Raw genomic sequence first — 23,143 nt, 5'->3', positions numbered from 1 at the left:
AAATTTAAGAGAATATCATGGCTGTCTTCAAATATTTGTAGACTATGTGATCCAGAATATCAAAGTATAGTCTTTGGGAAAGAGATTTCAGCTCAGTATCAGAAAGAATTTCATTCTGGTCAGAGCTGTTCAAGGAAGGCATGGGATACCCTGTAAGCTGGAGAGCTTTGTCATTTCATGTGATGTTTGGTATTGGAAATCCCTTATTGGGGAGGTTTTTGAGAGTAGTGTGTGTATGCCTAATGCTGTTTCTCTCCTCTCGCCTAATTAGAAGACATTCTTGTTTTTCTTTAAGGAGACTTGGGGTGGGGTGGGGGGGATAGATTTCATGGATAGACTCTTGTTTTTAGCAGTGACAGATGTCTATGGGGAAGACCCCACTGTTCAATGTCAGGCAATTGGTGAGGGTGTCCCTGTGACCGTGCAGCCCTGCCTGTAGGAAGTGAGGTTCTCTTTCCATTCTGTGATTGCCCCAAGTTTTGTTTTCATCAGACTGCCCTGGTGCCCCCGTCATTGCCCACCTGGTCTGGCAGAGGGGTATGTGTGTATGTGTGTAGGGGGAGACAGGTAGTCCTTATAGTTAGACAACAAAGACATGACTGTTATATGACCATTTTACCTAGAAAAGATGAGAGAGATTCCTTTCCCAAGAGCATAATTATGACTTTGCTCATCAAATGAGATAATCATTGTTTTTAAAGTCTTCAGGGCGTAACGCTAAGCTTTTTTCACTTTCTTTTCCTTCTTTCTTTCTTTTTTTTAACGTGTAGGCTGGAATGGGGTGAAAAGAAGCACTAGAAATGGTGGGGGGCAGCAATTAGAGTTGGGGAGACCTGGGATCTGGGCAGCTGGAAGCAGAAAGAGAGCACTGACTGCTAACGTGGAGACGCTGGGGATTGGTATATTGGAAACCTGTTTTGCCTGTTTTAGAATTTTGCTGAGAGGCATTATTTCATGCATAATTTGTGTCCACAGAAATGGATTGTTCTTGGTATGAATGACTGGTCTCATCTTTGTGATAATAAAATGGTTTACAAATCATTCTGAATGTATTCAAAGTGCTTTGAATGTCAGTACAAGGTATGGAAGCAGGGAGCAAAGTAAACTGCATCTCTGAGTTGATGCTAACTGTTGTGCCTGGTGTCTCATCTCTTTGTAGGTGAGAACTCTTGGGGAGAGAGTGGTTCTGTATGTTCTGAATCGAATTATTTATAGAAAGCAGGAAATGGAGAGAAATGAGATCCCATTCCTGTGTCATAGCAGTACTGATTATGCTAAGATTCTGTGGAAGAAAGGAGAGGCCATTGGGTTTTATTCAGTTAAGCCTACAGGTGAGTCTTTAAAAGTTATTTAAAATATATATTATGTAAACCCACTTTTTGGACCCCAACTGTATCAATGTCCCTTTTAAATTAGTATCTAGAGTACAAATTGAGATGATTTTACTCTATTTCTTGGGAGTACTTTGATTCTATATAAGTGAGGATTGTTAGGAAAGTCTTGAAAAAAAATTAAACATTTGACAGAGTGGAAAATTTCTCCATTTATGTGGACAGAGAGTTGTATGTTGAGCCTCAGATTTGTCTTCTTTCCCTCTCATTTCCTTCCCTTTATTTAAAGGTCCTTGTTTTACTTTGATTCCTGCTGCTATCACTATTACTGGCTCGTTTTAAATCCCCTGTCTACCTGTGGACCAAATGCGTAGCCTTTTTCTTCTAGTGTAGCTGATTCAGCCTGATATAGTAAAGCAGCTAAAGCAAAGTACTTTAATATATTTAGAGAATCCAAACAGCTTTGAAATAGTCAGTCTTGTAAAGTTTGGATTTCTGATCCTAAGACCCAACTATACCCTTTTCCTGAAAGACTAGTGCAGCTTCATCTTGCTTTACCTGTTTTCCTGTTCATTCAGTTCCCTAGAGCTACTGGAGCCAGAAAAATCAAACCTGCTTACTCCATGTACACATATACCCCACACCTTACAACCACTACACAACAAAGGCAGCCTTGTTATGTATCTTGGCAAAAGACCTTTCACAGAGAGTACCTGTCTTTTTTATATTTCACACTTGCAAAATTTAGCTCTTGTGGTCAGATGCAGTCTAAAGATAATACCAAATTTCCTGCTAATTTGAAGGACAGTTGTGACTAATACCTTAATTGTATAATTAGTACACATTTATGATGAGAACATCCGTCATGATGAGTATGATGAATACATATAGTCAGTAAAAGGAAGGTCACTTTTTCTCAATAAAAAAACTGGGATCTATAGTTTTAAATGGTTTTGCTGTTTAGTAAATACTTTAACTCTCCCTTAATATGCTATTTTATTCTTGTATAAATTTGAAGTAGAACCAATAATTTATATAACTCCAGAAAGATATCATCATACAGAGGCAGAATAATAATGTTTGTTAAATGGAAGCTTAGTGCTGCATTGCATAAAAGGCATCACTTTATTGTTTTTAAAATGTTTTCATAAGTTTGGGGCTGGAATATGGTTTAATTACTTTATGCTTTATTTTATACAAGTAATTCCTATGGGAATTGGAGGCTTTTTGCTGCTCACGGTGGCTGCAGCGGGGTTTCCTACTTGAAACTAGCTCATAGACATTTGAAGTACATAAGAGTTTATGCTTTCTCATTTAGAGCATCTGTCGATGAAGGACATACAGTTAAGAAAGGGCATAGCATTCCCCCCTCAGTATTTCTGATCAGTACTTGATTCCAGGCATTGTCTCCTCTTTGTTTTCTGTGTTTTGGGGGCTCCTCCACTCCTTTGGGACCTGGCTTCTATTTTTACTTTTTCTGGTAGTTAACTCAGTTTTATATGCTGGAGCTTCCAAGTACTACTTGTCTACCCCTTTTAGCACCTTCCATACTTCTCTACTAATTGCCTTACTTCCTTACTATTTATTTCAGTGTTTTCCTGCTCTAAGCTCTGGCTCTCATCTGCCAGAGAACAGTGGAATTAGACATGCTTATGCTAGCCTTTGGATCAGTAACCATCTAATTCAGTCTGGAAGTGTTTTTTCTACAAAGGAAACCCAAACATAAAATAATTTGAAAAAAATTGTCCAAAACAAATACTGAAACACTTTGTGATAGAAGTATTCCTAATGTACATATCAGGAAAAAACTGTACCAGTAGCAAAAAGATAAAATCTTTATTAAATACCTTTGTAGTTGAATAAAAGCCTATGATATCACTTATTATTTATGATTTTTAAAAATAAAATAGCAAATCAGTATATAGGGATATTAGTTGGAACATAAAAATAGCCTTGATATATAAGAGGGGACTTTGTTTATGAGGTCAAATCCTATTATAGTATAATGAAATTGAAGAAAGTATATAAATTTTTTTTTTTGCCTGAAATAAAGAGATTACTATGAGGGATGTATAGTTTGTTTGTTTTTTGGGTTAGGTAGATGTCAGATCATTAAAAATAGTTTTTAACAGTAGGTCATTGTGTAATATCTGGTACATAACTCTAAAGGGCACTTGCAGAATTGAGTAAAATCACTATAATAAGATTTTCTGGTCCCTTCTATGGTTATTAAGCATTTTAATCTATAAAAATAAAAAATAGGAACAGGATAATGCTGAACCTTGTCACATTCTGGTAGTAAGTAATATTTGTTCATGGACTCATAAACTGAAGAAAAAAAAGGTAAGCTCCATGTATTTCATTGAGATGTATTTTCAATAAAACTTTATTTTTTGCTGAATAATTAGTTTTCCCAATGTATAATAGTTTTCCAAATGTATACTATACTTGCATTTTGATCCATCATATACTAATATTAATTATAATGATAACTCAGAATTTCTTTTGAATTGATACTTAGAATCTTATGGTCACAAGAAACTTAAAAATTTTATATTTTTATATACAGATATGTTTTTGCAGAGAAGAATGATTAGATAATCAATATATAATCCAAGTATAAAAATATATTACATTAGGGTAATAGTCTGTAGTATAAATATAATAGAAGGTCAGGGGTGGGGAGGGAACAATGTAAGTTTTTTGAGTGTTAAGAGTGGTTAGTTCAATAGTAAAGGGACAGTTTGTTCAATGGATGATGACAGTTATCAAATCAAATTGATAATAGTTTTTAGGGTCCATTTGATACATTTAAAAGAGTAGTGATATAGTTTTTCTTTAATCAATATTGTTTAATTGAAAAGGGAAACATAGTAAATTTACATAGCAAATCCTGGCAGACACCATGTTAACTAATAGATCATGGTTAACATCACCAGCAATGAGATACATCACCATCAGAGACCCCAATTTATGATGTAGTGAGAAGGACATAACGTCATTTCTGAGGTATTTTTGCCCAAAATGCATAACCTCAATTTTATCATGAGAAAACATTAGACAAAGCCAAATTGAAGGTTATTTTACAAAATAACTGATTAGTAACCTCCAAAAGTATCAAGATCATGAAAGACAGGGAAAGGTGGAGGAATTATCAAAGATCAGAGTTGGGACTTAAACTAAATACCATATGGAATCTTTGATTGGATTCTGAAACAAAAATTAGTAGAAAAACTGGCAGAATTTGAATAAGTCCTATAGTTTAGCTAATAGTATTTTATCAATGTTGATTTTCTGGTTTTGATAATAGTACTCTGGCTATGTAAGATGTTAACATTAGGGGAATCTGGGTGAAGGGTATGTGGGAACTCTTTGTATATTTTTGCAACTTTTCTGTAAGTCTAAAGTTATTTTTATGATAAATAGTTGTTAAAAAGTTAATGTTATAAGATGTTAGAAATTACATTCTTTGTAATTATTGAAACTTAAGATGGAAATTTTAGATGTTACCAAAATGTGTGAATACATGCCATCTATTTCAATATTATTTAATGGTTACATGAGCAAAAAAGTTCCCTTTGAGGAATTTGACTGGGCCAAGAGAAAAAATATTCTTAAAAATACCAGTATAAATGGTTCCCCTGGGAAAGGTCCCAGTCATTGTCAGCAATCCCCACCTTGCACACTGATCAACTTTTTAATGTCTCGTTCTTTTTTTTTTTTTTTTAAATATTCATTTATTTATTTGGCTGAGTCAGGTCTTAGTTGCAGCACATGGGATCTTTGTTGCAGCACATGGGATCTTTTGTTGCGGTGCACGGGCTTCTCTAGTTGCAGCACACAGGCCCTCTACTTGTGGTGCGTGGGCTCAGTAGTTGTGGCTCGTGGGCTCAGTAGTTGCAGCTTGTGGGCTCAGTAGTGGCGGTGCACGGGCTCAGCAGTTGTGGCACGTGGGCTCTCTAGTTGTGGTGTGCAGGCCCAGTAGTTGTGGTGCACGGGCTCAGTAGTTGCACTTGGGCTGTCTAGTGTGGTCCGCAGGCTCAGTAGTTGGAGCACATGGGCTCTCTAGTTGTGGTGCGTGGGCTCAGTAGTTGTGGTGTGCGGACTTAGTCGCCCTGTTGTATGTGGGATCTTAGTTCCCCAACTGGGGATCGAACCCGTATCACCTGCATTGGAAGGCGGATTCTTAACCACTGGACCATCAGGGAAGTCTCTAATGTCTCATTCTTAACTACGAACAAATAGCTTAGTTAGGAAAAGTCACTGATATGAAAGATAGAGATCAAAACCAAAAAAGAATAAAAGCAATTTGGAAGAGACAGACAGTGCAAAAACAAACAAAACAACTCAATATTTGTGGAATGTGAGAGTAGTTAGTACATTCATAAATGGGAACAAGATATATTAAAAGAATGTCCATAGAGCTCTTGGAAATTAAAAACTCAGTATAAGGGAGATAAAGTTGATGTTGATTAGAAAGGAGAGCAACCATAACAACAACAACAACAAACCCTAAATGATGGAAAATAGGAAAGAAAAGATAAAATTAGAGGAACAGTCTGCATAATAGATGTTTCAGAAGGAGAGAACAGAGAAACTGGAGGGGAAGAAATCACCAATGAAGTAGTTCAAGAAAAGTCGCAGAATTATAGAACATGTATTTCCAGGTTAAAAAGGCCCATTGAACATCCATCGCAATGAATGAATTAAAATAGGCCCGTGCTGAGGTAGATTATTGCAAAATTTCGGAACATCTGGGATAGAGAAAAGATTTTGTAAGCCTCTACAGAGTGAGAGGGGGAACTTATACAAAGGATCAAGAATCATAATGATTAGATTTCTCAAAAGCAGCACTGCACTGAACACTAGAAGTGGAACAATGCCTTTAAGATACTGGGAGAAAGTGATTTCCAATATAATTCTATACCCAAATTATGAATGAAGTATGAGAGTAACAGAAGGAAATTTCTACATGGTTAATTAAAAAAAAAAATTTTTTTTTTAACCTCTCATGTATCATTTTTCAGGAAGCTAACAGAATTTATGCTCTACTAAAATAAGGAAGTAAATCAGGAAAGAATGATACCAGATCAGGAAACTAAGGAGAGAAATATCCCCACATCACAGCTATTTGATAGTTCTGAGGCTGCTCTGTCCAGATTGGTAGCTACTAGCTTTATGTGACTATTTAAATGAAAATTAATTAAAATGAAATAAAATTTAAAATTCAGTTTCTCAGTCATACTAGCCACTATGTAAGTGTTCAGTAGCCGCATGTGGCTAGTGGCTACCACATTGAACAGAAGAGATATAGGACATTTCCATCATTGCAGAAAGTTCTTTTGGACAGCAGTTTTCTAGAGATTGACTAATCTAGATTGTAGTAAGTCAGAAAGCTCTGGGTCATTGATTCAAGAATATGGAATACCTGATGTGTTTGCACTTATCAAGATAAGTGTTACAGTTGTGGGAGACTTTGGGGGGTAAGTTAGAGGTAAATACTAAATAATGAGTGATAAACCATTATTAAGGCAAATCAAAAAGCAGTGCAGGAAAAAAAAAAAAGCAGTGCAGGAAAAGGAAAACAATCATGATATACTACACGGCTCAGTTATCAAAAGTGTGTGTGTGTGTGTATAATGTAAATGCTGAAAATTGACCTAGCCAAAATTATAAATTACTGTATTGGGGTAATAGGGCAGGGCATGTATAGGAAGTATGGTGATGGTGTATTGGGAGTAGGGTATGTGCATGTATATAAAAGCTGAATTCTCATCTTCCATACTGGGAAGCCATTTGATCATGCCTAAAATGGAAAAAGCAAGAAGTAGTAAGTTACTTAGAGATACGGGGGTAAATACCGAGAAAGACCAAAGTGTGTGTTTCTGGGGGGTGGAAAGTGTGTTTGTATGTGTGGGTCAGGGAAGCAGTCACAGGACGGTTTTTTTCCCAACAAATCTTAGGGGACTGTTGTACACTAACAATGTACATGTAAAACTTTGATTAAAAGTAAAAAGTGAACATGATCAGAGAAGGAACTATTCCCAGAGTCTAATCAGTGTCTACACAAAACTAGACGAAGTTTATAAATCCTCACAGGGCCTATGATGGTCAGGTTCCCCTGTTAAAAGGGCTGTGCTAACTAGAAAACTGCTAAGGAAAAACATCTCATACAGGTATGAAAAATAAGACAAAACCACTTGTTAATTCAGTGGAAGTTCTGTTAACTGTTTGTCCCATGTCAAGAAATACAAAAGATATAAATGTGTATAAATCAGATATCACATTTTAGTGTAGACAAACTGAGAAAAAAACAAAATGGAGGACACTATCATTAGGTGCTATTTTGGAAATATTGTTTGGCCTCAACTGTGAATCACCTTGATCCAGTTTGAAGACTCATGTTTTGGAAAAGTGCAAGAACCATATGGGAGAAGCAGAATCTAATCAACAACTACTTTAAAATCAGTTTGTTGACTCACTTCTAAAGGGAATTATGATCAATACCAGGAGACATAGTTTTGGTTTTTGTAATTTCCATGTGAAATAATTTATAGTGGAAGCATTCTTTCCTCTCTTCATTTGCTAGTTAGCTTTCCTTATGACTTTCCAACCTTTTTACTGAGAGCTATAGCTATGATCTTACCTCCTCTTTTGGGCAGATCACTCACTTTCTGTTCACTGAAATTCAGATATCTGGCCCTTCTGTTTTAAGATTATTTAAGGAATAACAAAACTGTGATATAAAATGATAAGTATTGATAATACATATAGCTAAAGGCAAAACATAGTGGAAGTTTGTGTTTGAGAAGGGTTGAGGTTATATTTTAGGGCCTTGAGACTGTCTAGGCTTAATCCTTTTCTTAAGGTGGTGAGCAAAGGCATGGGGGAGTCCCACTGTACTCTGTGGCTGCCTGAAATGTATCATTGGGAAATGAGGTGGGTACTTGGTTTTCAGGTCAAGTTTTAGCCATCTTAAAAAGCATATACTTCCCAATAAGGTTTCTGTTTATTGGGGAGGTAGGGCTGATTCCATTCTCAGTAGAGACACAAAGATGACTGGTCATGGGGTCAGCCTTCAAAGCACCAAAAATCTAGTGGATGAGACAGAAAACTAGTTACCTAATCAAAATTCAGTTTGATAAATACTATATTTGAAGTATCAACAGTAGTAGTCATGGAAGAATGGAGCAGTTAATTTTGCCTGGAGGAAGGTGTCACTGAGAAAGAGATATTTAAAAGTGGCTTTGAAGGATAAGTAGGATGTCAGTAGGCAGAGAAGGGGAAAGAAAAGGAAAATTCTTAGTAAACAGATGAATGGAATATAAATGTGAAAGAAGGAACAGAATCGTGAAAGTTCAAAGTGTATTTATAACACCACCTTGAGCAAGCTGGTGGGACTAAAAGGATTGTAGGGTGGGGAGAGGTGAAGATGGAGGTCCCCTTGTGAAGGTTCTTAAATGCCATACTAAACACTGGAACTTCATCTTATTGGCACGAAGTGATCAAAGAATTTTATTTAGGGGCATCATGGTTAAATATTTTAGGGAGATAATATTTGTAGCACTTGGTGATGGATAAAGAAATTGTGTTCTGAAGTCAGGGACTTCGATTAAAAGAGCTATTTCAGTCATCCAGGTGAAGGAAGGACCAATGCTAGGAAAGAGGCAATAGGGATAAAGAAGGAAACAGATTTGAGGGAGATTTCTGGATGGACAGATTGAGGTGACTGCAGTGTGTGTGTGTGGGAAGGGGAGGGGAGGAACCAGTGATGAATCTTGAGGGTTTTGACTCGGGTGCCTAGGTGGGACGCTGTTAACTAAAATTGGGAATATACGAGGAGTGGATTTGGTAATACTTGAGTTCAGTTTTGATATGTGAAGTTCAGTGTTCCTATGGGACATATAAGTAGAGATACATAGTTAGAAATGTAAGGTGGATCACATGGGGGAGATGTGGATATTTGTGGGGGCCACAGAAGTTAGCGTAATCTTAAAATGTGAATGAGATCAGTCAAAACTCTTGTATAACATGAGTATGTGTATTTGTGAATATTGATGTTAGGCTATAAGTTACTGAAAATAGCCTGAGATAAGCAAACATAACTGTGAAAGGAGTCTGCCAGCAAAAGGTACTATCTGCTGAGGTGCAAAGTTGAGTTCCTGAAAGTTGAAAAGGAAATGTTAATCTACTGGGAGATAAGAGAAAGCAGAAAGTTAGCTGAGGCTGCTAGCTGTCTACCAAATATTTGTGCTTCCTCTTCTGTATTCTTGTCATTGGCCAGCAACTGTCCAGTCAGGGATTATGTTTTTCAGTTGCTTTCACAAGTAGGTGGGGCTGTGTGACTAATTCTCCCCATGGTAATGAGAGAAATGATATGTATGACATCAGAGCAGAGTGGTTAAGATGCATTCCTTTTCCTCATCTGTCTGCTAAATGCAAAAGATTCTGAAGAGCTAGGGGATGGAGAAGCACAAGATAGAAGGAACGTGAGTTCCTGTGTTACTGTGAGGGCCCCCAGTGAACCGTGCTTCCAGTATTTATGTCTTTGTGTAGCCTGCTTGAATCTGTGTTGGCCCTGTGACTTGCTTTAACTAGTAGACTGCAGCACAAGTGACACTGTCCTAAACCTTAAGAAGCCTGGTAGTTTCCACTTTGGTACTCTTAGAGACTAGTCACCATGTAAGAAACACACCTACCTCAAGACCGCCATGTGGTGAGGAAGCTCAAGCAACTACATTGAACTGAGGTGCCCAGCTGGCAAGGCCAGCTGCGATTCCAGTCAGCAGCCGGCTAGCTACTGCTGTGGGAGTGAAGCCATTTGGACCTTTAGCTGTTCCAGTGGCCCACCTGATACCATATGAGAGTTGTGATAAATAATGAAATAATAAATTTTGTTTTAAGCCAGTACATTTTGGGCTGGTTTGTTAGGCAACAATAGGTAACTGAAAACGTTCTTGGATGATTGTGAGTCAGAAAGCCGTCCACTACCCAGCAACAACTATGTGGGACTGTTACTTAAACAAAAATGAAACTTTTTAATGTTAAGCTTTCCAGATTTGGTTTGTTATAACAGCTAACGTTACGTTAACCAATTTATAAAGCATGAAGACTGTAATGAGAGTACTTGCCTAGTGGTGTATGACAAGATCTCTCCTGTAAAGATAATCACATTATTTGTTTAGAATTCACTTTATGTTGTGTTCTCTGGAGACAGTCACACATTGATGGCTTTATGAAGGTTTTATGAAGGTCAGGAAAGACACATTCCTGGTTGGACAAAGAAGAAATGGTAATTCTATGAAAAGAGAGAGTCATTCAGTTGCAGCAGAATAGCTGTTCTTGAATGTGATGCATAGATCCTGAATGGTACTGTCGAAATTTATTCATTTATTCAAAAGTTATTTTTTGTGCCATATTGATAGGGAAGGAGAGGGAAAGGGGAGGAGGGTGAATAGGAGAAAGAGCAAGAGGGAGAAATTGAGAGATAGTAATACAATTTTTGTAAATAAACTGTCATCACAGAACCTACATTTAAGAGGAGGAGATAGCAATGAATAGACAAATAGATGACATGCTCTCAGGTCTGTGAAGAAATGTAGATTAAAAGAATAGAGAGTGTGTGTTGGGCGGTGCTATCTTAAATAGAGCGGTCGGGGAAGCACCTCTGAAGGAAGTGAGGGAATGATGAGATATGTGAAGTTTCAGGAGAAGAGGTATTCAGGCAAAGAACTGAAAGGCAAAGGCCATGAGGCAGAAGAAAGTTCAGGGTGTTTCAGAAAGAACAAGAAGGCCAGTGCGGCCAGAGTAGAGGAAGTGAGTGATACGGGGATGGAGAGAGACTGGCACATATCCTGACACGTCCAGTAGGCCAAGGAAAGAGTCTGAATTTCACTCTGTGGGTGATAGGAATCCAGTGGAGGATTTTAAGCACAGGTGAGACACAATCTGATTGGCCTTTTAAAAAAGGTAGCTCTGTTGTGTAGAAAACCAGAAAGAGAGGTGACAGGGTTAGGAGCTATGTTAGTTAAGAGTCTATTATTGCAGAAAACCCTGGTGAGAGGTGATGGTGGCTTGGGCAAGGAAGAAGGGGGTAGAAGTCATCATAATTGAGATAAATTATGAAGTTATTGCTGCAGTGTTTCTGATGGATTGTACATGGTCTATGAAGGAAGAGTCAAGGATGAGATCTCATGTTTTGCTCTGAGCCGCTGGTAGAATGGTGATGAGATTTACTGAAAAATTAGTAAACAGGAAGAGGAGCAGGTTTGGGGAGTATATGAAAAATCTAATTATAAATGGTTTATTGGAGTCACATGTATAAATTATGTTGTTTAATTTACATTTTTACAGCTTTATTAAGGTTTATTTATATACCATACAATTCACACATGTAAAGTGTACAATTCAATTTTTTTTTAGTATATTCACAGAATTGTACAACTTTCACCATAACCAATTTTCGATCACTTTCGTCACCACAAAAAAACCCCTGCCCTGTACTCGTTAACAGTCACTCTCCATTCCCTCCCCGCCTTCGGTACCTGGCCCTAGGTGACCACTAATCTGCTTATAGATTTCTGTCCCTGTAGATTTGCCTATTCTGGACATTTCATGTAAATGAAATCATACAATCAGAATAGTTTTTTGCATCTGACTTCTTTTGTTTAGCATACTGTTTTCAGGTTTCATCCATTCTTGAATCAGCACTTCATTCCTTTTTATGACCAAATAGTATTCCCTTGTATGGATATTCTAATATTGTCTTTTATCATTTGATGGACTTTTGAGTTGTTTTTGTGATTTTTGCCATTATGAATAATGCTGCTATGAAGATTTGTGTACAGGTTTTTATTTCTTGTGGTTATATACCTAAGAGTGGAATTCCAGGTTCATATGGTAACTCTAAATTTAGCCTTTTGAGGAACTGTCAGACTGTTTTCTAAAGCAACTGCACCGTTTTACATTCCCAGCAGCGATGTACCAGGACTGCAATTTCTCCACATCCTTGCCGATACTTTTTTAAATGTTTTCAGAGAATATTTAATGACATGGGAAAATAGACTATTTAAGAAAAAGTAAACATGATATAAAGCAATGATTCTTTTTGTTCAGCAAAAGTATATAGATGCACAGAAAATAGTGAAAAAATAAGCATTTCATTTAAGAGTTGCATTGTGAGCCAACACTTATTTTTATCTATGTTTTTGACTATATCCAACCTGGTAGGTGTGAAGTGGCATGACATTGCCATTTTGATTTGCATTTCCTAAATGGCTAAGGTTGAGCATCTTTTCATGTGCGTATTTGCTGTTGATATGTCTTCTTTGGGATGTCTATTCAAATCCTTTGCCCATTTTTAAATCGAGTTGGCCTTTTTTTAAAAAATCTTTTTCCCCCCCAGCTTTATTGTGGTATAAGTGACATACAAAAACTTGACCATATTTAAAGTTTACAGTTTGTTGTATTTTTACTTATTTATACAGCTGTGATACTATCACCACAATCAAGATAATGAACGTATCTGTTATCCCCAAAAGTTTCTTTGTGCCTATTTGTAACCATCCTTCCTTCCCCCTGTTTGACCCCAAGCAAACAGTTATCTGCTGTCTATGATTATATATTAGCCTGCTTTTTCTGGAATTTTATAAAATGGAATCATACAGTATATACATTTTTTTTTAGTCTGGGTTCTTTCAGAATAGTTATTTTGAGATCCATCCTACTATAATTCATATATCATCAAATTCACCCTGAAGTGATTCTTAGTATATTCACAGAGTTGTACAACCATCACTACTGTCTAATTTGAGAACATTTTCATCACCTCAAGAATTTCTGTACCCATTAGCTATCACTCCTCATTTCCTTTACCTTGAAATTCCTGGAAACCACTAATCTCCTTTCTGTCTAGATTATTTATCTTAAAAAATGTTTTGTAATCTTTATTGTGGTAAGAACACTTAACATAAGATCTACTCTCAACAGATTTTTAACTGTAGATTACAACACTGTTGACTATAGGTGTAATGTTATACAGCAGGTCTCTAGAACTTGCATTACTGAAGCTTTAAACCCATTTATTAACAGCTCCCCAATTCCCCCTCACCCTGCCCTTGGCAACCATTGTTCTGCTCTCTGCTTCTGTGAGTTTGACTATTTTAAATGCCTCATATAATTGGAATCATGCAGCATTTGTCCTGTGACTGGCTTATTTCACTTAGCATAATGTCCTCAAGGTTGATCCATGTTGTATATTGCAGGATTTACTTTTTTTTTTGAGGCTGAATATTATTCTGTTGTACATATATATACCGTATTTTTTTTATCCATCATCCATCAGTGGACATTTAGGTTGTTACCACATCTTGGCTATTGTGAATAGTGCTGCAATGAACACTGGATTGTTAATATCTCTTTGAGATCCTGATTTCAATTATTTTGGATATATACCCAGAAGTGGGATTGCTGGATCATGTGGTAGTTCTATTTTTAATATTTTGAGGAACCTCTATACTGTTTTTCATAGTGGCTGCACCATTTTGCATTCCCATTAACAGTATACAAGGGTTCCAGTTTTCCATATCTTTGCCAGCACTTGTTGTCTTTGTTGTTTTTCTTGTTTTTTTGATAATACCAATCCTGATGGTATGAGGTGATACCTCATTTGATTTGCCATTTCCCTGATGATTAGTGACATTGAACATTTTTTACATACCTGTTGGCCATTTGTATGTCTTTGGAGAAATGTCTATTAAATCCTTAACCCATTTTTAAATTGGGTTTTATTTGTGTTTTTATCATTGAGTTGTAAGCATTTTTCATACATTCTAGATACAAGTCCCTCATCAGATATATAATTTGAAAGTATTTTCTCTCGTTTTTTGGGTTGTCTTTTTACTTTCTTGATGGTATCCTTTGAAGCACTAGTTTTGATAAAATCCAATTATCTTCTTTTTATGTGTCACTTTTGCTTTTGGTGGTGTAGCGCTTTTGGTGTTGTAGCTAAGAAAGCTTTTCCTACCCCAAGGTGATGAAGATTAACTGCTATGTTTTCTTCTAAGATTTTATAGTTTTAGCACTTAAAGTTATGTTTATGATCCATTTGCAGTTAATTTTTGTATATGGTCTGAGGAAAGGGGGAGGGGTCCAACATCATTTTTTTGCATATAGGGATATCCAGTTGTCCCAGCACCGTTCATTTAAAAAGACTATTCTGTTCCCATAGAAATGCCTTGGGATTCCTGTTGAAAATCAGTGGACCATAAATAAGAGGTTTTGTTTCTGGAACCTCTGTTCTGTTGGTCTCTGTTTATTCTTGTGCCAATATCACACTGGCTTGATTACTGTATGTAGCTTTGTAAGTTTTAAAATGGGAAGTGTGAGTCTTCCAACTTTGTTCTTCTTTGTTAAGATTGTTTTGGCTGTTTGTGTTTTTTTGCATTTCCATATGATTTTTAGGATTTCTTTGTCAATTTCTGCAAAAAATCCAGCTGGGATTTTGAACCTGTAGGTCTGTTTGGGGAGTATTGACATCTTAACAGTGTTGTCTTCTGAACCATGAATATGGGATGTCTTTCCATTTATTTAAGTGTTCTTTTTTTTTTTTTTAATTTTATTTGTTTTTGGCTGCGTTGGGTCTTTGTTGATGTGCCTGGGGTTTCTCTAGTTGCGGCGAGCGGGGGCTACTCTTTGTTGCGGTGCGTGGGCTTCTTGTGGTGGTGGCTTCTCTTGTTGTCGGAGCACGGGCTCTAGGTGCATGGGCTTCAGTAGTTGCGGCGCACGGGCTTAGTTGCTCTGTGGCATGTGGGATCTTCCTGGACCAGGGCTCGAACCTGTGTCCCTTGAATTGGCAGGCGGATTCTTAACCACTGTGCCACCAGGGAAGCCCTATTTAAGTGTTCTTTAATTTCTTTTAAATGTTTGTAGTTTTCAGTATACAAGTTTTGTACTTTTGTTAAATTTATTCCTAAGAATTTTATTATTTGTTGATGCTATTGTAAGTGGAATTGTTTTCTTAATTTCATTTTCAGATTGTTCATTGCTGGTGTATAGAAATACAATTGATTTTTCTTTTTTGGCTGTCCTGCGTGGCATGTGGGTTCCTAGTTCCCTGACCAGGGATCAAACCTGTGCCCCCTGCAGTGGAAGCCTGGGGTCTTAACCACTGGACTGCCAGGGAGGTCCCCAATTGATTTTTGTATATTGTTATTATATCCTGTAACCTTGCCGAACTTTTAAAAAAATCAGTTTTGATAATTTTTTAGTGGATTTCTGGTACTTTGCTGGTGGTCCAGTGGTTAAGACTTCGTGCTCCCAGTGCAGGGGGCCCAGGTTTGATCTCTGGTCAGGGAACTAGATCCTGTATGCCTCAACTAAAAGATCCTGCACGTGGCAACAAAGATCCCACGTGCCACAACTAAGACCCTGTGCAGCCAAATAAATAAATAAATACTAAAAAAATAATAATAATTTTTTAGTGGATTTCTTAAGATGAAAATCTTAAGATCTATATACAAGATCATGTCATCTGTGAATGTGGTTTTACTTCTTTCTTTCCAATCTGGGTGCCTATAATTTCCCTTTCTTGCCTAATTGCCCTGGCTAGAACCTCCTTACCATGTTGAGTAGAAGTGGTGAGGATAAACATTTTTATCTTGTTCCTGATCTTAGGGAGAAACATCCAGTGTTTCACCATTAAGTGTGATGTTTGTTAGCTGTGGGTTTTTCATAGATCCCTTATCAGGTTGAGGGTGTTGAGTATTTTTATCATGAATATACTGAACTTTGCTTTTTCTTTGTCTTTGGAGATGATCATGTGTTTTTTGTTGTATTTACATTTATATGAGCTCTTCCATTCATCTTGTAGTAAGTCTCATGTATTACAGAAATAAAAGATTAGTGGTCATGAGCATTTGGATAAATGGTAGAAGGCTTGAGAGTAGGTGAGATTACCCAGAGAGAACATGTAGAAAAAGAAGGTGGCCAAAGATGGTACTCTGAGGAATATAAATATTCAAGCTGCCATGTGCAATGCTAAATTTAATTTTATTTCAATTAGTAGATTTATTTTAATGAAAACTTCATCTAAGTTAGGAGGTTGTGGTTTTTACTTTACTAAGTAATTGTGCTATTATCTGCAACTGTTGATGTGTCTGAAGAACCTCTGGTAACAGGGCAGAGGTTTTCTGCCCTTTATTTGATTGCTTTTGTATCAGGGTAGAACCTGATACAAATACAAAAATAAGTATTGAAGGTGTAGGCAAAGAGAATTAGCATGATTGTTTGAAATGAATATGTACATGGTGAGTAAATGGTAGAACTTTAAACTTTGTGAACACTATTAGTTCCATAAATTGACCATTTGAACACTGTTAGATGCTGGACTTTACTTTTTCTCTACTTAAAGGAATGTTTGTGTGAAAACAGAAAAAAAAATTAATTTGTGGGAAATTTATTTCATATAGTTGGTATTCTGAGGCATGCACAATAGTAAATAGCAACAGATCCTCAGATGGTATTGAGAACTAGGTAGTGCTTTCTCTTCTCATTTTTGCTTTGTCCTTTGAATTACTGCTACTTATAATGTCTCCTTTGATTTCATTATCACTTCTAGCAGTTACTATGAGAAAACCCTGATTTTAAGGCATTAAAAACTGATAATGGTCACAGTAGCTTGTTGGTGAGACTACCTGTTAGATTCTTTAAAAATTTATTTATTTATTTTGGCTTTATTGAATATAATTGATAATTTGAAGTTGTATATGTTTAATGTATACAACTTGATGATCTGATGAACGTTGTGAAATATTCACCAAAATCAAGATAATTAATATATTTATTGCCTCATATGGTTACCATTTTCTTTCTTTTTTTTTTCTTGAGGTGCTAACGCTTAAGATCTACCTTTTTAGTAAATTTAAAGTACATAATACAATATTGTTACCTAAATCACTATGTAAGACATTTTGACCCTTAGCAGTATCCGAACTGAATGTCAGCAGTTAAGATCTAAGTACGTAGCAATGTGTGTTAACTATTCTGAATTTAAATTAGTTGATAGTCTTAGAGTCTATTGCAAGAAGTTATTGAAGTTCTCCAATTTAATCATAAGTAATTCATTATTTGGTTGAACTAAAAAAAGCCTTGTTATATTGACCAACTCATCAAATGATATGATTGGTAAAAGTTAATTTGTGAGGTGTTTGTTTCTGAAATTTTGTTTCTTTCTTGAACTACGTTATTATAATTATCCAAAATCATATGAATAATGTAACTGAGAATAATAGATTGTTTTACTTGAGGCACAAAAAAGTAGAATGTTGACTGATAGCTAACTATGAATTAATACTAAAATTAATAGAAAGTGGGCCACCCCACCATGATGCCCTCAACTTATAAACTATCTTAAGATACATTACAGGAGCTTACACATCTGTTTGGAGGGTCAAAACCCAAATCAGGGTTCTTAAAAGACAAATCAGTATAGCTCTGTAATGTAACAAGGAGAGGCATATTTAATTACTACTACAAACATTTCTCCTGTTAAACCTTAAACGTGCAAGATATTTTAAAACGTATATTCACAACAGAAAGATTGCTGACTTAGCTATTTCTAAAACAGATGTTTCCATTTAGTCCTAATCCATAGTCCTTAAAAATTTGGAGAACTAATTCACTTCTTTGCCATCATTAAATAGATACAAATGAGACTGTAATCACTAGGCAAAAAGTAAAGGGAAAAGATGAATATTCATGTACTAAGGTTGGAATTAGATACTTCGTGTATTATAATATAAACTATATACAATCACCAAATACTCTTTAAATTTGAAAATTTAATAGTTATGAGTTTTAAAGCTGTGCAAGTCTATGGACAGTGATATGTATTCTAGTATATAGTTCATCAAATGGTAATAGTTGTTCTTCTTGTATGAGATACTGTTGGCAAATGTAAAATAAATAGCTCTTCTCATCATCTCGTATACATTATGATATGTAATAGCTGGAAAGCATTTTATATTATAAAACTTATGCGTGTCTTTAACATTCTTCTTGATGTAAGAAAAACTAACCAATTTTAGATTTAACTCATGTTCTCTAAATGTATATACATATGTGGCCTTTTAAATGTGAAAAATTGTTGGATTTCTGTTTTATGACTGCAGGAAGCATATGTGCCTCGTTTCTTACCCAAAGCTACCAACTGCCAGTTCTTGATACAATGTTCGTAAGAAAGAAATATAGAGGCAAAGACTTTGGGCTTCATATGCTGGAGGACTTTGTTGATTCCTTTACAGAAGATGCACTTGGCTTGCGGTATCCACTGACCTCTCTCATGTACATAGGTAATTGGATTAAGTTTTTAGAAAGTTAAACTTGTCTCAGTGTCACTTCCGACTTGTTTCTGTGGGATATTTTGTGCATATATCAATATTAAGTAAATTATATTCCTTGGCTCTCTAGGGCTTAATTTTGCAAATGTGCCCTTACCTCCACATAAATGGCATTTTGGGGGTGTGGTAACTTTTTTAAAAAGTTGAAATATAATTCACATACCATAAAATTCACCCTCTTAAAGTGTACAATTCAGTGGTTTTTTATTATATTCACAGCTATGCAACCATAACCACTGTCTAATTCCAGGACATTCTCATCACGCCAAAAAGAAAACCTGTACCAATTAGCAGTCACTCTTCTATTCCCCCATTCCTTTATCCCCTAGCAATCAACCACTAATCTATTTTCTGTGTTTATGGATTTACCTGTTCTGGACATTTCATATGAATAGAATTATATGATATAATTATATTGTACGCCCTTTGTGTCTAGCTTCTTTCATTTTGCATAAATGTTTTCAAGGTTCATCCATGTTGTAGCATGAATCAGTGCTTCATTTTTTTTTTTTAATGGCTGAAGAATATTCCCTTGTGTGGATATGCCACGTTTTGTTTATCCATCATCAGTTGATGGACTTTAGGATTGTTTCCACTTTTTAGATATTACAAATAGTGCTACTTTGAACATTTGTGTAGTTTTTGTGTGGACATTACTCTGGTGTATATACCTAGGCGTGGATGAAATTGCTTGGTCATAACCTTTTGAGGAACTGCCAAACTGTTTCCCAAAGCAACCGCACCATTTTACATTCTCATAAACGTTGTGTGAGAGTTGCAATTTCTCCATATCCTCGCCAACACTCATTATTATTTGTCTTTTTTATTAGAGCCATCTCAGTGGATGTGGAGTGGCATCTCATTGTAGTTTTGATTTGCATTTGATGTTGAGCATCTTTTCTTGTGCTTATTGGTCATTTATGTATCTCCTTTGGAAAAATGTCTATTTAGATCCTTTAACCATTCTTTCTTTGGGTTATTTGTGGTAGCTTTTTAAATTAAAAAAAAAAAAGAAATTTCAGATATACAAAAAAATATATAAAGAATAAGGTAACAAATACTCATGTATCATCCAGCATGTACCATCCATGAGAAGTGGATCATTGCCAATATAAGTTGAACTTCTGTCCTATCCAATTAGCTTACCAGCTTCCCTGAAATAAGCACTATCGTCAGTTTGGCATTTATTTTCCCCATGCATTTCTTAGACTTTTAATATATATGTATACATCTTCCAACAATGTCATATTGTTTTACGTATTTAAAAAGTTTAGGGGATTCCCTGGCAGTCCAGTAGTTAGGACTTTGTGCTTTCACTGCCGAGGGCCCGGGGTTCAATCCCTGGTTGGGGAACTAAGATCACACAAGCTGTGCAGTGCAGCAAAAAATAAAAAAATAAAAATAAAAAACTTTATATAAATAATATGTACTGTATGAATTCTTCTGTAGTTTGCTTTTTCTATTCATCTTTATGATTATGAGATTCATTCCTGTGGATTCATGTAGCTCTATTTATTCTTTTTTAATGCTGTTTAGTATTTCATTGTGTGGATATATTGTGTTGTGGTGTTTTAAAAGCAATTATGGATTTATATTTGCATTTTTGTAAAGTCCATAGCACTACTCTTTTCTTAATGAAGTAATATTTAACCTGGAAAGTAATTTATTAGAAAACGTTCATAAAATATAATTTACCATTGATTTTCACCTAACATCAGATATTTATTTCCACTGAAAAAATATTTTTGTTCTAAGTTTCTTTCCCGCCTTTTAATACCAAAAATCCATAAAACAAGAGCCAAGTGTTGCATGTCCATCTTGAATCACAGCTTCTCTCTAGACCCATACATGAGAATGGAATGAACCCTGTATATCCTTGGATAATATGAAAATGGATTTTCCTCTTAAAGTCTAATTATTGCTTTACTAAATTTGGGGAGGAATGCAAACATATCTACTGCAGGCAGACTCTCTTATTACCCTTTTTTAGGATTCTCATGTTAAATAAATTGAATACCAAATGAATTATAGGTGCTTATGTATTATGTAAGGTATCCTCTGCTATTTTAGTTATTTTAATTCAGGCAAAGGACTCAGTGTGGCCTGTTGGTTTTCTCCAGCTTTTCCCTTCCTAATAGGTATAGGAACTACAACCAGAAAACATGAGAAATATTGTCAAATATGTGGGGAAAAAGTGAGCAAATGGTATCCTTGTGTCCACATATCCAGTGTCCAGATTAACAAATGTTAAGATTTTGCCATATTTGTTTTCATTTATTTTTTGGGAGACCTAAACAAAACGTAGATACAGTTGATGTTTTCTTTGGACCCCTCCCTAATCCCATTCCCCTTTCTTCTTTCCTCCCCAGAGATAATTGTGTTCCTCAAGTTGGTGTATATCCTTCCTGCCCATGTTTTCACACATAAGTCTATGTCTATAAACACTATAAAGCATTATTTCGTGTGCTTTTTTATTTTAAAAATTTTAAACAGTTTTTAAAAATAATTTTAGATTTATTTTGTATATATTCATATTTAAACAGTTACTTTAGATTTTCACGCTTCCCAAAATATAATTTAAATAGCACTGAAGTTCCCCTCATTTGCCCTATTAGAGGTGTTGCCCGGAAACTGGGTTCTCCTCTTGGTGGTTGTTGAGCCAGAAGACACACCAAGCCAAAGAGTGGGAGAATTTACCACTTGCAGTAAGTAAGGAGAACACCGGGGATCTTTCCCAGAGCAGTGTCTCCTCAACAGTTTTTGGTCATAGAATATACATAACATAATATTTATCATTTTAACCATTTGTAGGGGTACAATTCAGTGGCATTAACCACATTCCAAATACTGTGTCCCCATCATCACTGTCTATACCCAAAACTTTTTCATCATCCCCAATCTAAACTCCGTACCCTTCAAACAATAATCCCCCTTCTCCTCTCCCCTCATTCTCTAACTTCTTTTCTGCTGTCTGTCATGAATTTGCATATTCTAGGTACCTCGCATAAGTGGATTCATAAAATATTTGCCCTTCTGTGCCTTATTTCACATAGCGTAATGTTTAAGTTCCATCCTTTTTGTAGCATATATCAAAATTTCATTCCTTCTTATGGCTGAGTAGATTTTTATTGTGTGAATATGTGACATTTTGTTTATCCATTTATCTATTGATAGATGCTTGGGTTGTTTCTACCTTTCTGTGTTTCTATGAATAATGGTGCTGTGGACATGGGTGTGCAGATATCTGAGTCCCTGCTTCCAGTTCTTTTGGATATAAACCTAAGAGTGGAATTGCTGGGTTATAATTCTATGTTTAACTTTTTGAAGAATTGTCAAACCATTTTCCACAGAGGCTGCATCATTTTTAAAATTATTTTTAAATTATTATTTTTTATTTTTTTAATTAGTTTTTATTGGAGTATAGTTGATTTACAATGTTGTGTTCGTTTCTGCTGTACAGCAAAGTGAGTCAGTTATACATATACCCACTCTTTTTTAGATTGTTTTCCCCATTTAGGTCATTACAGAGTACTGAGTAGAGTTCCCTGTGCTATACAGTATGTTCTTATTATCTATTTTATATATAGTAGTGTACACTACTACACTACTGGTAGTGTACACTACCCAGTCTCCCAGTTTATCCGTCCCCCCACCCCTTTCCCCCTTGGTAACCATAAGTTTGTTATCTACATCTGTGACTCTATTTCTGTTCTGTAAATAAGTTCATTTGTACCTTTTTTTAGACTCCACATATAAGCAGTATCATATGATGTCTTTCTCTGTCTTACTTCACTCAGTATAACAACCTCTCCATCCATGTCACTGCAAATGGCATTATTTTGTTTTTTTTAGATGCTGCATCATTTTGTTTAACGTGTTTTTAAACTTATAAAATGATATCCTTTTGTAGGTAATATTGACTTGTTTTTTCACTGACTTTTTTTTTAGATTTATCAACGTTGATTATATGTAGCTGTAGTTTATTAGTTGTAGTTGCTGTATAGTATTTTATTGTATACACAGTATAATTTATTCATATATCCCCTAATGATGGGCACCAAAGTTGTACCCCCTAAAACAGTCCTGTAATGATCATTATAGATGCCTTCTTCCGCATATGTATAAGTCATTACATTATATACCTAGAAGTAGAATTGGATCATAAAATATTTTTCTTCAACTTGCCTAAGCACTTTAAAATTGTTCTCACACCAGCAGTGTGGGAGTTTCCATTTCCCTTATTTTTCTGATGCTTGTTATTATCTGATGGGTGTGAAAATGGAATCTTGCTGTTTCATCTTATATTTCCTTGGCAACTATTGAGGTTTATCATCTTTATCTTTGTTTATTCATAAATGAGACTGCTATATAATTTTCTTGAGTTTCCTTGCTGTTTTTGGTATCAAAGTTATGCTA

General features: G+C 35.7%; 1 protein-coding gene and 1 long non-coding RNA gene across 10 annotated transcripts in view; one reads left to right on the top strand and one right to left on the bottom strand.

Moving 5' to 3' along the window:
- The window catches only part of LOC309622626, a 169,232-nt gene that overhangs the window by 9,287 nt on the left and 136,802 nt on the right, over window positions 1–23,143 (bottom strand). The window lies entirely within an intron of this gene.
- Window positions 1–23,143, top strand: part of FAM169A (family with sequence similarity 169 member A) — a 64,484-nt gene that overhangs the window by 21,876 nt on the left and 19,465 nt on the right. For 8 of the 9 annotated variants that reach the window (XM_082376937.1, XM_082376939.1, XM_082376934.1 and 5 more), the window contains 2 exons: window positions 1,160–1,331; window positions 18,500–18,679. In XM_082376937.1, the coding sequence (XP_082233063.1) occupies window positions 1,160–1,331; window positions 18,500–18,679 (352 nt within the window). The remainder of the gene's footprint in view (window positions 1–1,159; window positions 1,332–18,499; window positions 18,680–23,143) is intronic. The other variant, XM_082376941.1, reaches the window with a different exon arrangement.

Source organism: Balaenoptera borealis, assembly GCF_965194805.1.
Source record: "Balaenoptera borealis genome assembly, chromosome: 2".
In the NCBI taxonomy this organism is placed as follows: Eukaryota; Metazoa; Chordata; class Mammalia; order Artiodactyla; family Balaenopteridae; genus Balaenoptera; species Balaenoptera borealis.
This window is presented reverse-complemented; position numbering and strand designations above follow the sequence as displayed.